Source organism: Rhizophagus irregularis, chromosome 10, assembly GCF_026210795.1.
Source record: "Rhizophagus irregularis chromosome 10, complete sequence".
NCBI lineage: Eukaryota > Fungi > Glomeromycota > Glomeromycetes > Glomerales > Glomeraceae > Rhizophagus > Rhizophagus irregularis.
This window is the reverse complement of record NC_089438.1, coordinates 397242-410937: the sequence shown is the minus strand read 5'-3', so window position 1 is coordinate 410937 and position 13696 is coordinate 397242. Positions and strand designations below refer to the sequence as shown.

The 13696-nt window shown below is 26.3% G+C and overlaps 4 protein-coding genes across 4 annotated transcripts; 1 reads left to right on the top strand and 3 right to left on the bottom strand.

Moving 5' to 3' along the window:
- Positions 1 to 133: 133 nt before the first annotated feature.
- OCT59_001659 (uncharacterized protein) lies at positions 134 to 818 on the bottom strand (the record flags this gene model as incomplete). The annotated part of the gene is made up of 4 exons (XM_066143981.1): positions 134 to 174; positions 237 to 278; positions 353 to 373; positions 446 to 818. The coding sequence occupies 4 exons, from the start codon at positions 816 to 818 to the stop codon at positions 134 to 136; spliced, it is 477 nt and encodes a 158-aa protein (XP_065995188.1).
- A 312-nt stretch (positions 819 to 1130) lies between these two features.
- OCT59_001658 (uncharacterized protein) lies at positions 1131 to 1965 on the bottom strand (the record flags this gene model as incomplete). Its single annotated transcript, XM_025329742.2, has 4 exons — positions 1131 to 1247; positions 1343 to 1385; positions 1664 to 1812; positions 1906 to 1965. 4 exons carry the CDS (start codon positions 1963 to 1965, stop codon positions 1131 to 1133), a joined length of 369 nt encoding a protein of 122 aa, XP_025181526.2.
- Positions 1966 to 4488: 2523 nt separating this feature from the next.
- On the bottom strand, positions 4489 to 5362 carry OCT59_001657 (Ubiquitin-conjugating enzyme E2 1; the record flags this gene model as incomplete). The annotated part of the gene is made up of 6 exons (XM_066143979.1): positions 4489 to 4607; positions 4679 to 4720; positions 4807 to 4912; positions 4987 to 5064; positions 5146 to 5241; positions 5339 to 5362. 6 exons carry the CDS (start codon positions 5360 to 5362, stop codon positions 4489 to 4491), a joined length of 465 nt encoding a protein of 154 aa, XP_065995187.1.
- A 1669-nt stretch (positions 5363 to 7031) lies between these two features.
- On the top strand, positions 7032 to 11613 carry OCT59_001656 (uncharacterized protein; the record flags this gene model as incomplete). The annotated part of the gene is made up of 12 exons (XM_025325373.1): positions 7032 to 7129; positions 7203 to 7249; positions 7323 to 7480; positions 7554 to 7609; positions 7678 to 7804; positions 7877 to 7921; positions 7996 to 8514; positions 8589 to 9626; positions 9691 to 9967; positions 10041 to 10566; positions 10643 to 11066; positions 11134 to 11613. The coding sequence occupies 12 exons, from the start codon at positions 7032 to 7034 to the stop codon at positions 11611 to 11613; spliced, it is 3795 nt and encodes a 1264-aa protein (XP_025181528.1).
- Positions 11614 to 13696: the final 2083 nt, after the last annotated feature.

The following is a 13696-nucleotide window of genomic DNA, read 5'->3' as shown; positions in this document are numbered from 1 at the left end:
AACCAATTTTTAATATATTTTTATTAAACCAAAATATTGCATACAAAAACCATAAACAATAACTATAAAAGAAATAATTTAATAATATAATAATAATTAAACTAAATTCTTTGATTCTCAAAAAAAAAATCATTCAGTTATTATTTTCTTCATCTTGATTAATTTCATCAAGATCTACAAAATAAGCAAATTAATAAGTATTAGCAGAATAAAGAACTATAGAATAAATATCTTACCTAATTCGTCTAATTGACAATCTAAACATTCTAAAACTATGACTTCATTAATATATTATTAGAACAATATAAAGATTTATTAATTATATTGATTGTCAATAGAAATAATTACTTACGTATTGTTGTTTTAGCAACGTCTATTCAAAAATAAAGTTATTAGTAATGTAAACATTTTTTTGGTTACCAAAATAAAAGTTAAATTAAATTACCTGAATTTATTGGTTCTGGAAGATTTTTGAAATTTAAAAGTCTACTAGTATAGATTGCTTGTGGATGTGTTTGAATGTTTTTAGATCTTTTTTCACTTGTTCTGTTTAATTTGATTTTATCATCATATTCATTTGCTTGAGAACTAATATCATATTTGTGGCTACGCAATTTACTTAATGTTTCATACAATTCCTCAGCAGTTGGTCTATTTTCTGCTTCAGCATCCCAACATTTAGTAATCAAATCTGCAAGTAATTTTGGTGTATATTTAAAAATATTTGGTCTAAGTCCTTTACATATTTTAATGGCTAAAGCATGATTATGTGGAACATTATTATAAGGAGTTTCTTCTGATATATATTCATTCATCATTATTCCAAATGAATAAATATCAGATGCTTTTGTATATTGATATCCACGTAAAAATTCTGGTGCCATATATGGCAATACTCCATAAATTCCTTCTTTTTTAACTGATTGTTTTTCATTATTTGCTGGTTGACACATTCCTAAATCACTTATAAATGGATATGAACCACTACTACTATATAATATATTGGCTGAATGAAAATCTTTATGAACTTTTCCAGCATTATGAATATCTAGAAGTCCACTTGCAATTCGAACTAATCCTTTAATTTTTGAAGAATAATATAATTCATTAGTATTCATATAATAATTTCTCTAATTTCCATATTTACAATATTCTAAAACCATCATATAATCTTTGGTATTTGGATCTTGAGTTATTCCATAACATTGAATAACATCAAAAAGATAAATCTGAAGATGAGATTTAATCTAATGAAAATATTGAAAGTGAAAATTTTAATAATATATAAATAATACACAAATAAAAATAAAAGTAAATAGATTGGATTTCTTATTTTAATTACCTCATTTAAAAATTCTGCACTTATAGAGGATGAATTATCCAAACTTTTTAATGCAATTTTTATATCACTAATTCTTTTCCATTTTTAATATCCCAATATTCAATATATCCTTCAGGCCATTCAGCTAAATAAATTTTACCAAATCCACCTCTGGTAATATAAACGATATCTCTAAAATTTTCAAAAGGTATCCATTCAAAATATTTTTTATAGTGCACAGCATTAAGTTGTGATTGTTGTATAAATTCATCAATATTTTTATTTCCGCTAGTCCAATTTTTAAAGTTATCCTTTAATCTTTTAGCATTACAAGGTTGGCACCAATCTTCTCCTGTACCAGGTTCATTACATTCACCACATATTCCATATGCTTGCTTTCTTTTTTCAAAATCTTCCATATAAACTATTTTTTCATCTATCTCTTCTGTTGATTCAGCAGTTGAACCAACAGTATAAATTGTAACATGTTTCTTTTAAAATAAGTGATTTAAAAAAAACATTATTATTCAAATTAAAAATTCAATAATGTTATATTAGTAAATAATAAAATGAATTGTTTTTACCTGATATTTACCTCCATAAACTCTTTTCCATAAATTTCTTTTATTTTCTTTAGGATTCATTTTTGATAATTCCATAATAAATTAATTTAGATTGTATATATTTACTTAGTAAAGTCTAAGATAACGTTAAATGAAACGTAAAAATTTTTTTTTTAAAATCACGGAGTTATGAAAAAATTTATTCAAAATATAGGTCCTTGCGCATGTGTAACATTCAAAAATTTGGTCTATATATAGTAACCAAAACGCTATTGATCGGCATAAAAGTAAAATCGATTGAATGAAACCATAAATAATTTCAGCCAACATTAACTAGCTATAACTTGTTTCGTTACAACAGGCTTAATGTAGTTTAAATCAGATATATTAGTGTTAATTATAAATACTAAGTTAAGTAAAAAAAAATGAATAATAATAAAAAAAATTGAAAAATAAAATATTTTGAAACCAATTAAATTATTTTATTTTGAAAAAAAAGAAAAATAACTTTTTAAAAAAATAAATTTCCCGGTTATACAGCAAGAACCGAAAAAAGTATTAATTTCCCAGTTTATAAGAATTAAAAAAAAAAATACATTTTTAACTATAATAATTGGGCGCAGAAGCATCATGCATCTCATGTCAAATTTATTTTTATACGCACCATATGAAGCGACTGAAGCGTCATACCGATTTTAAATTTCCATTTTATAAATTAAAAAATAATATCCACTCGCTCGAAAAGATAAATTTATTTTTTTGGTAAAGAAAATATAAATTCCAAGTTTGAGTTACAGTACATTAATTTATGAACATCTATTTATTTATTAATCATTTTTTTATATTCTTTTTTAAGATTTATTCGTTGACGCAATAACTTAAATGTCATATGATCTACTGTATATATTTGCCGATCAATCGTAACACATCACATTATGGTTAACGTTAACGTTATCCCTATTCTATTATTATTTGATACTTCTGAATAAATAACTTATCCATTTTTTCTACTTCAATAACATTTAGCCTATTAACCGGGTTTGAATCCCATTCATTAGGTCAATATAATTTTTAGGTGCTTCTATTTCGTTTATTTCAGGTCTAATTATTTTACATATTTCTAATGCTAATAATTTCATCATGAGCACAATTAGAAAAGGATTGTTTTTTAGTTAATAATAATATCAAAGCTATATATATTTGCTACTTGAGTATAAGATATATATATATATATGTCATGAGCTACATAAGGCAATTAAGGCATGACTCCATAAATTTAGTTTAATCTGTATTAGCAGCTTCGTCACATGATCCCATACATATCTGAAATGTAATTTGAATAGCAGTGTTAAATATCTTTTAATATAATATTTCTTGTATGAAAATCATGATGGACAATCTATTTTTGATGAATCTCTTTAAGGTCAATAATAAATATTATTCAATACTTTTAATGACTTAGCCCTTTTAATCGTTTTGATGCCGCGTCATATCTTCAAATTTTTTTTTTACGTCTTTATTAATTTTAAATTTAGAATGGAATACTACTAATAATTAGCAAAAAGAAAATTCATCTATTATTGGTGTTAGTTATTAACATGATGTAATTATTGTATGTTCAACATTACGTTTGGATTACTGTAAAATACAATGAATTGTGTAATACCTCCTCTGCATTGCCAAACACCTATCAACATCTTATTTATTACACACGCAGTTGTGTTATAGAAAGTAAATTAAATTGCATAATACGTCAAATATATCAAAATAAAAAGTTGGCTAATCATATTATAGCATGTTTCGACGTTAATATTATCCTTAAATATCAGTTTATACATGTTGAGTTCGAAATATATTTTAAACCCAACCTGGTTGACTATTTTTAAGCACCACATAATTTCTACAATGTTAAATATAATTATTTATCCGGTATCACGTGATTTTTTATAATTAAAAATGGTTATAATAAATCGTGTATCAGGCAAAATTCGTGTATCAGGCAAAAAAAATCGTGTATCAGGCAAAAATTCGTGTATCAGGCAATATCAAATCACGGGATACCGGATAAATCACTTATTCGGCACTTCGAACCGAATAACTAACGCTACCTAAAGGTAGCTTGTTATATTGGGAATCAAGTTTGATCAGTTGATCTCGGGCTCCTGCGGAGCCCAGATCAACCAATCAAACTTGATTTACCCAATATAACAGTTATTCGGCACTTCGTGCCGAATAACTATTAAGTATTTTACTACAAATATATCAGTTTTTACTTAAGAGAATGATTTCACAATGGTTCCTTGTCAAATAAATATTAATGGCAAAATTATAATTTTAAATACTTATTAGAAAATAGTTTATTTCGTTTGAATGAATTCATAAAGTTCTAAAAAAAGATATTTAAGTATATTATCGACCAGAATATTTATTTCTAATATTTATAAAAATCTGGCATTATACATTGCGGTCATTAAATAAATATCAATAATATTTTATATATTTATATGATTGAATAATTAATACGCTTAAATTTAGATTAAAAATAAAACATTAGTTAGTGAACTTGTTTTATAGTTTAGATAATAAATTTAATCAAATAAAATGTCATATAACATATTTACCAGCATATCTACGAGTCCATTCTCGAGCAGTAGCATCATAACGAGCACGATCGGTCTTGAGTACGTGAGCAACTTCAGGTACAAGTGGATGTACTAAATGTACTATTAATTATTTTTGTTTTATTAGTTTTAAATCAATTAAATCAAGGATAATTATGAATGTTATAATATACTTGGGTCTGTGTCGTACAAAAATGAGCAAATTGACAAGAGTACTTTTTAAAAGAATAAAAATTTTATTAATTTCTTTTGATATAATTATTTTATAATAATTTTATAATAATATATTATTACAAAATACCTTTTGAAATTGTAAGTGCTGGATTCCATGCATCTCTTAGAATATCTAGGCCTATACTTCCAGAACTGTTAATATTTGGATGATATATTCTTGTTGTAAAGCTAACCTTATATGGACAATATATGAGTAAGTACACAACTAAAATATATACAATATAATTACTATATAAATGAAATATACCTTTGGTGGTTTTAACGGGTAATCTATAGGAAAATGAATAGCAAGAAAAAACATACCACCTGAGTATGGCGTGTCAGCCTAATCAAAGTTATAGGAACAAAAATGAATCTTCTATGAATTTATACAAATTTTGATACATATAAACTGAAAAGTATTTACGGGGCCCATAATTGTCGCTTGCCAATGATAAAGATCATCTCCAATAGGACCAGCGCAACAGCATGAAGGTGGGTCCCTTCCTAAGTCATGCAATTCCTAGTAATATATACAGTACGTAAAAAGAAAAAGTTTTATCTGAAACCGCAGTTGAAAAAAATAATAAAACTTTATTGAAATTATTTTTTTATCTTACTTTATTAATTCTTTTAAGCGCCATTTTGTTTGTTTTAAAAAAAATAAAAAATAAAAAATAAAAAATAAAATTTGTAAAATGATATATAAAAAAGTTAATTAGAAGTTATTTAAATCATAACGGGAATTAATTATTATTATTATTTCCTTGATAAATTCTAAAAAAAGAAATTATTCTATGAGGCGTCCATTGAAAAATAAGAATATAATTGGTTTTATTACCTCTGATCATTACTACAACTAGATATTGTTTGGTTATAAAATAAATAAATAAATAAATGTTGTACTGTACTTTTCTAAAGAATACAAAAATAAAATAAAAAGCTTTTAAAATTTCCTTTTTATACATATATAAATACTAATATAATAGTAAGTCGGCTAAGAAATAATTCACAAGAATTTTTATATGACAATATTAATAATGATTATTTTAAAATAAAAGCTTATTTTATCAAAAAAAACTGCCAGATGGTTTAATGAATTATTTAGATTATCCATTCACTTGCAAAAATTGGGATTGACATTAAAATCCTTTAATTATTAAAAAACTATTATACTATACTATCACATATGAAAATTTATGTATTTTAATATTCTACTATTTAAATCAAGCAAAATTATGTTCTATTTGAGTGATATAAATGAATTCAATATTTATACTAAATATTTATTATTGTATTTATTTTTCGAATATTTAATATGACATGATTAAAAATAGGTAAAATAAAACTTTGAATAAAATATTATTAGGTTCAAGAAGGTTTTCCATTTTCTATAATAAATTCACCTGATTTTAAATCAAGTTTTTAATGTAGAGAAAGATCCAAAAAAATATTTTCATAAAATATAAAATAATAATAACATTAAACTAAAATAAAAAACTTCCCTTCGAATTTTTTTTACTGCGCATTCATTATTTAATAATTACAAATAAATTTATAAATAAAAGATTCACAGTCGCCGTATATTAGAATCTTAGTTTTCTTTTCGTTAGCGTTAGAAGATTAGGAATATAATTTTGGTAATGTTTTCAAAATGATTTTATTGTCAAATAATTTTTTCCTCCTTTTAAAAAAAATGTACAGTACAGTTGAAAACATATTGGTGCATTGAAAATCACGATTTAGAATCACCGCTTCAGCAATACGGAAAATAATACTGGACCAACTTTCATTTAAATATGTGGTTCTCGTACTCATTTTATTTAGTTTATTTGCGAGCGTTTATTTGCTAGCGTTATAATTGATTTACTATATAAAGTGATAATATACAGCCATTAATTGAGTTAAAAATTTCAAACTTCAATCTTCAAAATTTTGATTAGTTATTTATACTTTTTACTATATATTAGATAAACCTCGCATATGTGGCGCAATTATCTATTATCTAATATGACAGCACGTTCGTATACTTGAAAAAAACAAAGTCTCTCAGATAAAATATAAACAGTGAAACGCGTCTGTCATGCAGTCACGTGATTGCAGAATCTGTCAACCATGACGATAATCTTTAAATCGGGTTAATAATTTGCACGTGTTACAAAGCCTTAAATTCATTACTGAATAATTAGAAATAAATTTATAAGGAAATTTACCTCGCGGTGCATATGAAGTCGGACAACTGATAAATTTATTTCATTTCTTATTTTGCTGCTTAATTTTATTTTTTTTTTTACATTTTTGATGATATTAAAAATGTCCGTGAACGATTTTAGAAATCAAATTTTATCGAGTTCTGAAGAGAAAATAGTCGGAGTCAATAAAAGAGACTTAATTGATAAGATTTTGGCTCGGTAAGCCCTTTTAGTTAAATTTAGATTTTCTTTTCATTATTTTTTAAGTTTTTTTTTCATCTTTTATTTTTAGATATTCCTCCAAGTTTGTAATATACCGAGAGTTATTGCAAAATTCAGGTAAAAATTTTTATTTATTATTGATTTATAATATGCTATATGATTAATGATTAATTATCGTTATTAAATAAAGATGATGCGGAATCAAAAAGTGTCCAAATTAAGTTTGAAACTGAAATGAATACGGATAAAGTTATACGAATTCTTTTCAAAAATAATGGTTTCCCTTTCAGATCCGAAGATTGGGAACGGTTAATAAAAATTGCAGAAGGAAATCCAGATAAGAAAAAAGTAATATTGTTGAAAAATTCTCGTTAAATTAAATTAGTTAATCAATCTAACTCTACTTTTATATTATTAACAGATAGGGGTTTTTGGCGTAGGCTTCTATTCATTGTTTACAGTTTGTGAAGACCCATTGTAAGTAACAGGTAGTAGTATCGTTACGTAAACTATTAATTAATATTAATTTACGCTTAATTTGATAGTGTTTCTTCCGGTGGACAAGGAATGACTCTCTATTGGCGTGAAAATAATTTATATACAAAGCAGGGAGAACGGGAATCTGACGATGATTGGACAACGTTTTTATTTGATATGAGAGAACCTATAGAGGTGATTAATTATATAAATTTGTTAAATTTATTACCTAAATCACTCACTATGTTGCTTTTTTTCATAAACTAGTTGCCGGACGTTCAAGAATTCGCACGGTTCTTGGTCAATTCACTGGTATGTTTATTTAAATAATATCGTATAATCACTTAGTATTAATTTATTAATATCTTTTTTTCCATTATAATAAGGGATTTACGGAATATCTTCAAGAAATAACTGTTCATTTTAATGACAAATTAGTAATACAACTATCAAAAAAAATACAAGGGCCGAAATTTACAATGGAGATCGCACCCGAGTTCAATAGGCTTTCTTCACATGAGTTGTTCTATCTTGCTTCGGTAGATTTTAGAGACGTTCAACTAAACATTGAGAGATTACTTGTTCCAGATATTTGTACGGGAAAATTTAATCAAATAAGTCCATCAACTATATTTCTTAATATTGTAAGTGGAAATTTGGACGTTAGAGCAGATTATGAGTTTTCTGCGGAGATGAAACGTATTACAAAAAAAGAACTACCACGTGAAACAACAATTCAAATGATTTATACTAAATTTGATGAACAAAACTCGTTCGGAGATTGTGTTTCTCCGGTATTCAAAGACTTGTTTCCATATCCGGAGCAAGGACGGGTACATATCGGTTTCTCTACTCATCAAACTACAGGATATTGTTTTCACTTATCAGCTCGTGTAATTCCTACTGTACGTATATTCGGTTTAATTTTAAAAAAAAAGAGTTAATTTTCTTTCGTTAATATTAAAGTTTCATTATTTAGGTACAACGAGAATCGATAGATTTATTGGATATGACTTTGGCTGAATATAATAGTGAGATTCTATGTTTAGCAGGGACATTATGTAGAATTTTGTATGAAAATGAAATGATTAAAATAAACAGAAGGATCGTTAATACTCAAAGTCTTAAATGGCTGGAAGAATGTGCAGCACGTGCTTTGACTCACTTCACCTTTAATACAACTACACCAAATGAGCAAGTTGGCGAAATAACAGAGTCCCAATTTTTCAATTGTTCAGAAGAAAAATTGACAATTCTTTCAACAACCGGCATCCTCCAGATATCTGACGTACGCATTCCTAACCTAGAGATGTTAGGGTTCATAAAAACCGTCCCACTTGTTCCAACGATTATATTTGAACAATGTAAAACATTTTTTAAGAAAGCACAATCGATGAAACTTATAAGAGAATTGAATTTTCTTGATGTTTTAATTGAATTGGAAAATCGAGAATTTTCCGAAAATGAAATGTTTGAACTTTTGAAATGGTTGATTTCCTATTTATCAAAAGGGAATATTATTGATACATCAAATTTTGAGCGGTTCATGGAAGTTGCACGTATTGGTAATGATTTTCGACCTTTGAAAACAATCCGTTGTTTTTTGAATCCAGAAATAATTCCGTCCAGCGTAGATGTACCGGATTATGTATTGTCATATACTATTTCTAAGAATTTAAAAAGCCAAGATCTTATAAAATGGTTTAAATGGTCAGAGTTATCTTTAGTTGGTTGGGCGAGGTTTATTAGCAACAAACCTAATTTGGAAACGGACCCTACATTCGTTGAAAAGGTTTATGAGATTTTAGCGGGAAATTTTAACAAATTTTCAATAGATGACAAAAGATTACTTCGCCAGTTGTTTGAACAAAAGAAATGTATTCCAACTAAATTTGGAATGAAAATTCCCAATGAGGCTTACTTTGAAGGTGTAAATCTATTTCCTGACTTGCCAACGATCAATTTTCAAAAATCTTCAAATGTTAAGGATTTAATGGAGCTTTTCGGCGTTCGAAAGGTAACCAAACATTTTCTAATTTTTTTTTTTTATGATTAAACTAAGTTTCTAAATTTATTTGTAGATTGTTGAAATAAACCTCATTATTGATCGTCTTACTAATCATGATGATTGTGATTATATGCAACTTATAAAATATCTTGCTTCAAAGTCAAATGATCTTAAACAAAATGAAAAAAATATGTTAAAGAGCAGGAGCATCTGGCCAAAGTATAATCAAGGTTCACAACAAATTCAACATTTCGTTATTAGTGATCTACATATACCTTTAGAACTTTATCGCGATCTTGGTTTACCGGTAATTGATTGGAAAGTAAGATGGGTTCGTAACACACCAGAAGGTACGTACATACATTCATCATTATTTATTTATTGTGTACATTTTTTTTAATTATAGTTAATTAAATTTTTTAGAAAGGTTTTTGATTGAGTTGGGTATACAACAATGTCCTACAATTACAAAAATTCTGGAGCTGGCAGCGCCTACAACTTATTCTGATATTCGTTACAAAGCTCTCAGATATTTTATTAATAATTTTGATAGAAAATATTATAGAAATTATTATGCAGCTGAAATAAACGTTGCATTTTTGCCTTGTTTGCATGATAATTACGCAAAACCTTTAGAATGTTTTATTAATCCTGAATGCACGGTAATGAGTTTCAAAGTTATAAATAGAGGCTTGCAGCATCAAGTGGGAAAATTAGGTGTTCGTCAAAATCCTAATCGGGAAGAGCTTTTAAGCAAGTTATTGCAGAATCTGCCACGAGATGAGATTAATGCGGAAAAAATTTTTGGATATTTGTCGTCTCGACAAGCAGATTTTAATCATTCTGATTGGAATAAACTTGCTAATTTTGACTTTATTCCGATTCGAAATCAATCTAATGGAATTTTCCTTACCAGACCATGTAAATGTTTTTTTAAATTTCAAGATGAGTACGTATTTATTCTCTCTTTATAAGTTCTCTCTTTTTATCTTTAATTTAAAATTAAAAAAAATCCTTCTTATTAGATTGAAAGATCACTTTTTACAAATTGATTTTGGAAAAAAGGCCAATAGATTTCTGCAAAGTTGTGGTGTTAAGGATGAACCATCTTCAATAGAATATGCTGAATTATTGGTAAAATCATCACATGAATTGTGGCAATTAATTGGTGTAGAAAAATATCTAAATATTTTGAGGAAAATCGCTAATGGCTTTAGTAATTTTGGAAATATGGCCAGTAAAATAGGTTTAGTTTCACAAATGAAGAAAGCGCCAATTTTAGTTTCTATAACGAAAAAAAATAGAGAAATCAATTCTGAAATGAGAGAAGCCAATAATTATCGTTTAGGTACGGCCAAAGAAATTTATATAAATGATGATAAAATATATCAAGGAATCTTTAATCCATTGACAGCTCCAGAAGAGGATAACTTAGAAATTTTATATAAGGTATAAACTAATTTTTATTATAATTATACGAACAACATGCATTAATTTTAGAATTTTTCTTATTTAGAAATTAGGATGTAAATCATTACGTGATTCTGTAATAGAAGCTTCAACTCCAAAAGGCAGTATCCGAGTAACTGATAAATCTAAAAAATTTCAAGAGATAATTATAGAAAGAGCAAGTTTATATTATTTTAAATATCCTTTAAATGATATTAAAAATGATGATGAGTGGCTTAAAAAATTAAAAGTTAGAGAGATTGATTATATAGAAACAAGCTATACATTAGAAAATACTAGAAAGACTAAGAAAAATAATACTAGCATCCTTCGAGAAGATAACAAAATGGATTCTTGGGCTCTTTATATCACATCTAATTCGACTACGCTTGATATTTCGAAACATATAGCCAGGAATATTTACAAATCACATGGGTGGAAGCATATATTTGCTGTTAACACACTTTTAATTTCGTCTTTATTAGATTTAAAAGAAATGGGATATCCGGTTGATGTTTTATTACAACAAGTTAATGGTAAACGTTAAGCAAGAGGGAGCACTTACTTATCAGTTCCAAAAAAAAACATGGACTTGGCCAGACCGATTTTATAAACGGTCTTATGGACCGGTTTCAAATGATCTTTAGACTAAATTTCATTTGAATTACGGTACTACTTTTTTTAGGTTCAGATTAACTCAAAATAAACGAATAAATTTCAATATAACCGCAAGTAATTTAACTTTTAGCTGCTGATCGGTTGTTATTATAGTCCAAAAAAATTTTTTTTTTGATTAATATTCTTTAAGGTTTTATAAGATGTATCTAAATATTATAATTAACCCTTTCTTGTAAATAAAGAATATATTTTCGTTAAATTATTTTTCGTTGTTCTTTTTATTAAATTAAACGCAATGATCGCACCATAACGAGCTAATTTATTTTTAAAATTTTTTATTTCATTTTTAATATCCAATTGTATTAATCGTAATTGTATGTTATATAACTTAAAAACTTTACATAATTTAAAAACTATCATCACGTTTCATGATTTAACTATCCAAATGTACAGGGAACTTAAATAATACATAAAGATCTCAGCTTTTGTCAGTCCGACCCATTATTGAAGTAAGCTTTGTCATTGTTCATAGAAAATCCAAGTATTTTTTTTATTATATATTTAATTTGATATTGTAGCTTAACATTAGAGAATTTCTCTTATTTAATTTATTATATAGATTTATAGAATTAAGTCAAAGATATTATAGAGTTTTAGAATTAATGAAAATAATGTTGAGATAATATTTAGTAGAAGTTTGCTTTTTTTTTGAAAGTTGAAAATATAATGGTTAATAGCTAAAGAATAATAGAAGTTTCATCTTTAAACAAAAATGTTAATAAATCTATAATTACGTATGTACTTTATTTATAAGATAAAAAGCTTTATAAAATTCAAACGAACTGATATACTTATTGGAAATAATTTACTTGCTTAAAATGTAAAGTTATGTATAATAATCATACAACTGTTCTATCATATAAATATTAATTAATTGGTAATACTCTTATTCTCTTACAAGCACTGGATGACTTGGGCGTACATTCGATCATTTTATATGTCGATAAACCGTGAACAAACGCCATATAAAAGGAGACTACAAATTATGATAATGTATAGAATATATATGAATATAGTAGAATTAACGGGTCCATAAGTTCCAGATAATATATATTATAACCAAATATTAAACCGAAATATGGATAACAAACTATAGAGTATTTATTACCATTACTATAACCTACTTTTGCCGTTTGGACGTTCTTTTTATTTGTAAATGAGAATAAAAAACTACCTTTCGTGCGTTTAAAAGAACCATTTGTTGAATCCCATTCAAGTGGATTATATCCTCCAATTATTCCTTCAGAATTTTTAATTTTTAATACAATTATAGTAGCCCCCCTATTATCACATTTTTTTTATGAAATTCTGTGGCCGTATTACCATCTCTACTAGCTCTATATAAAAGATTAAATATATAGAGACTAAATTTTCTTTCCTTATTTCTATCAATCCAATTTGTAACATGTCTTTGATCAATTATCACGGAATTAATATCTTTTAAATATCTTGATGCTAAATTATTAAGGTTTGGCTTGTATTCAGGGATCATGTAATAATTCAAAAGATCATTTCTATATTCCTTTGATAAAATTTTTTCATAAGGTTTAATTTCGATCATATAAAACCTTAGGAGATATATCATAAAATCTAATTAAAGGAATAAACCTGCAAATAATCCTTTTAAAGGTCATAATATCATTTTGATTCCATTGAGATACATCTCTACTAAAATTATGTTCTTGTGCCAATCCCATTTAACTATGATATTTCCCAAATTTCAATTTCTTCTATATTCAAATCTTCACGTTTTAAAATGATTTCCAATAATTGACCAGATAGTTGAGTGAATTTATTTGAATTAAAAAAATTTTCTGGTTCAATACAAATTGTTTCCAAGCAAAGATATCGTAAATTAATGAGAGATTCATAATAAAAAACAGTTTGAAGAGCTCGAACCGGATCATTTTGTAATAATTGGCGATGTTTTAACAATATAATCTTTAGTAAAC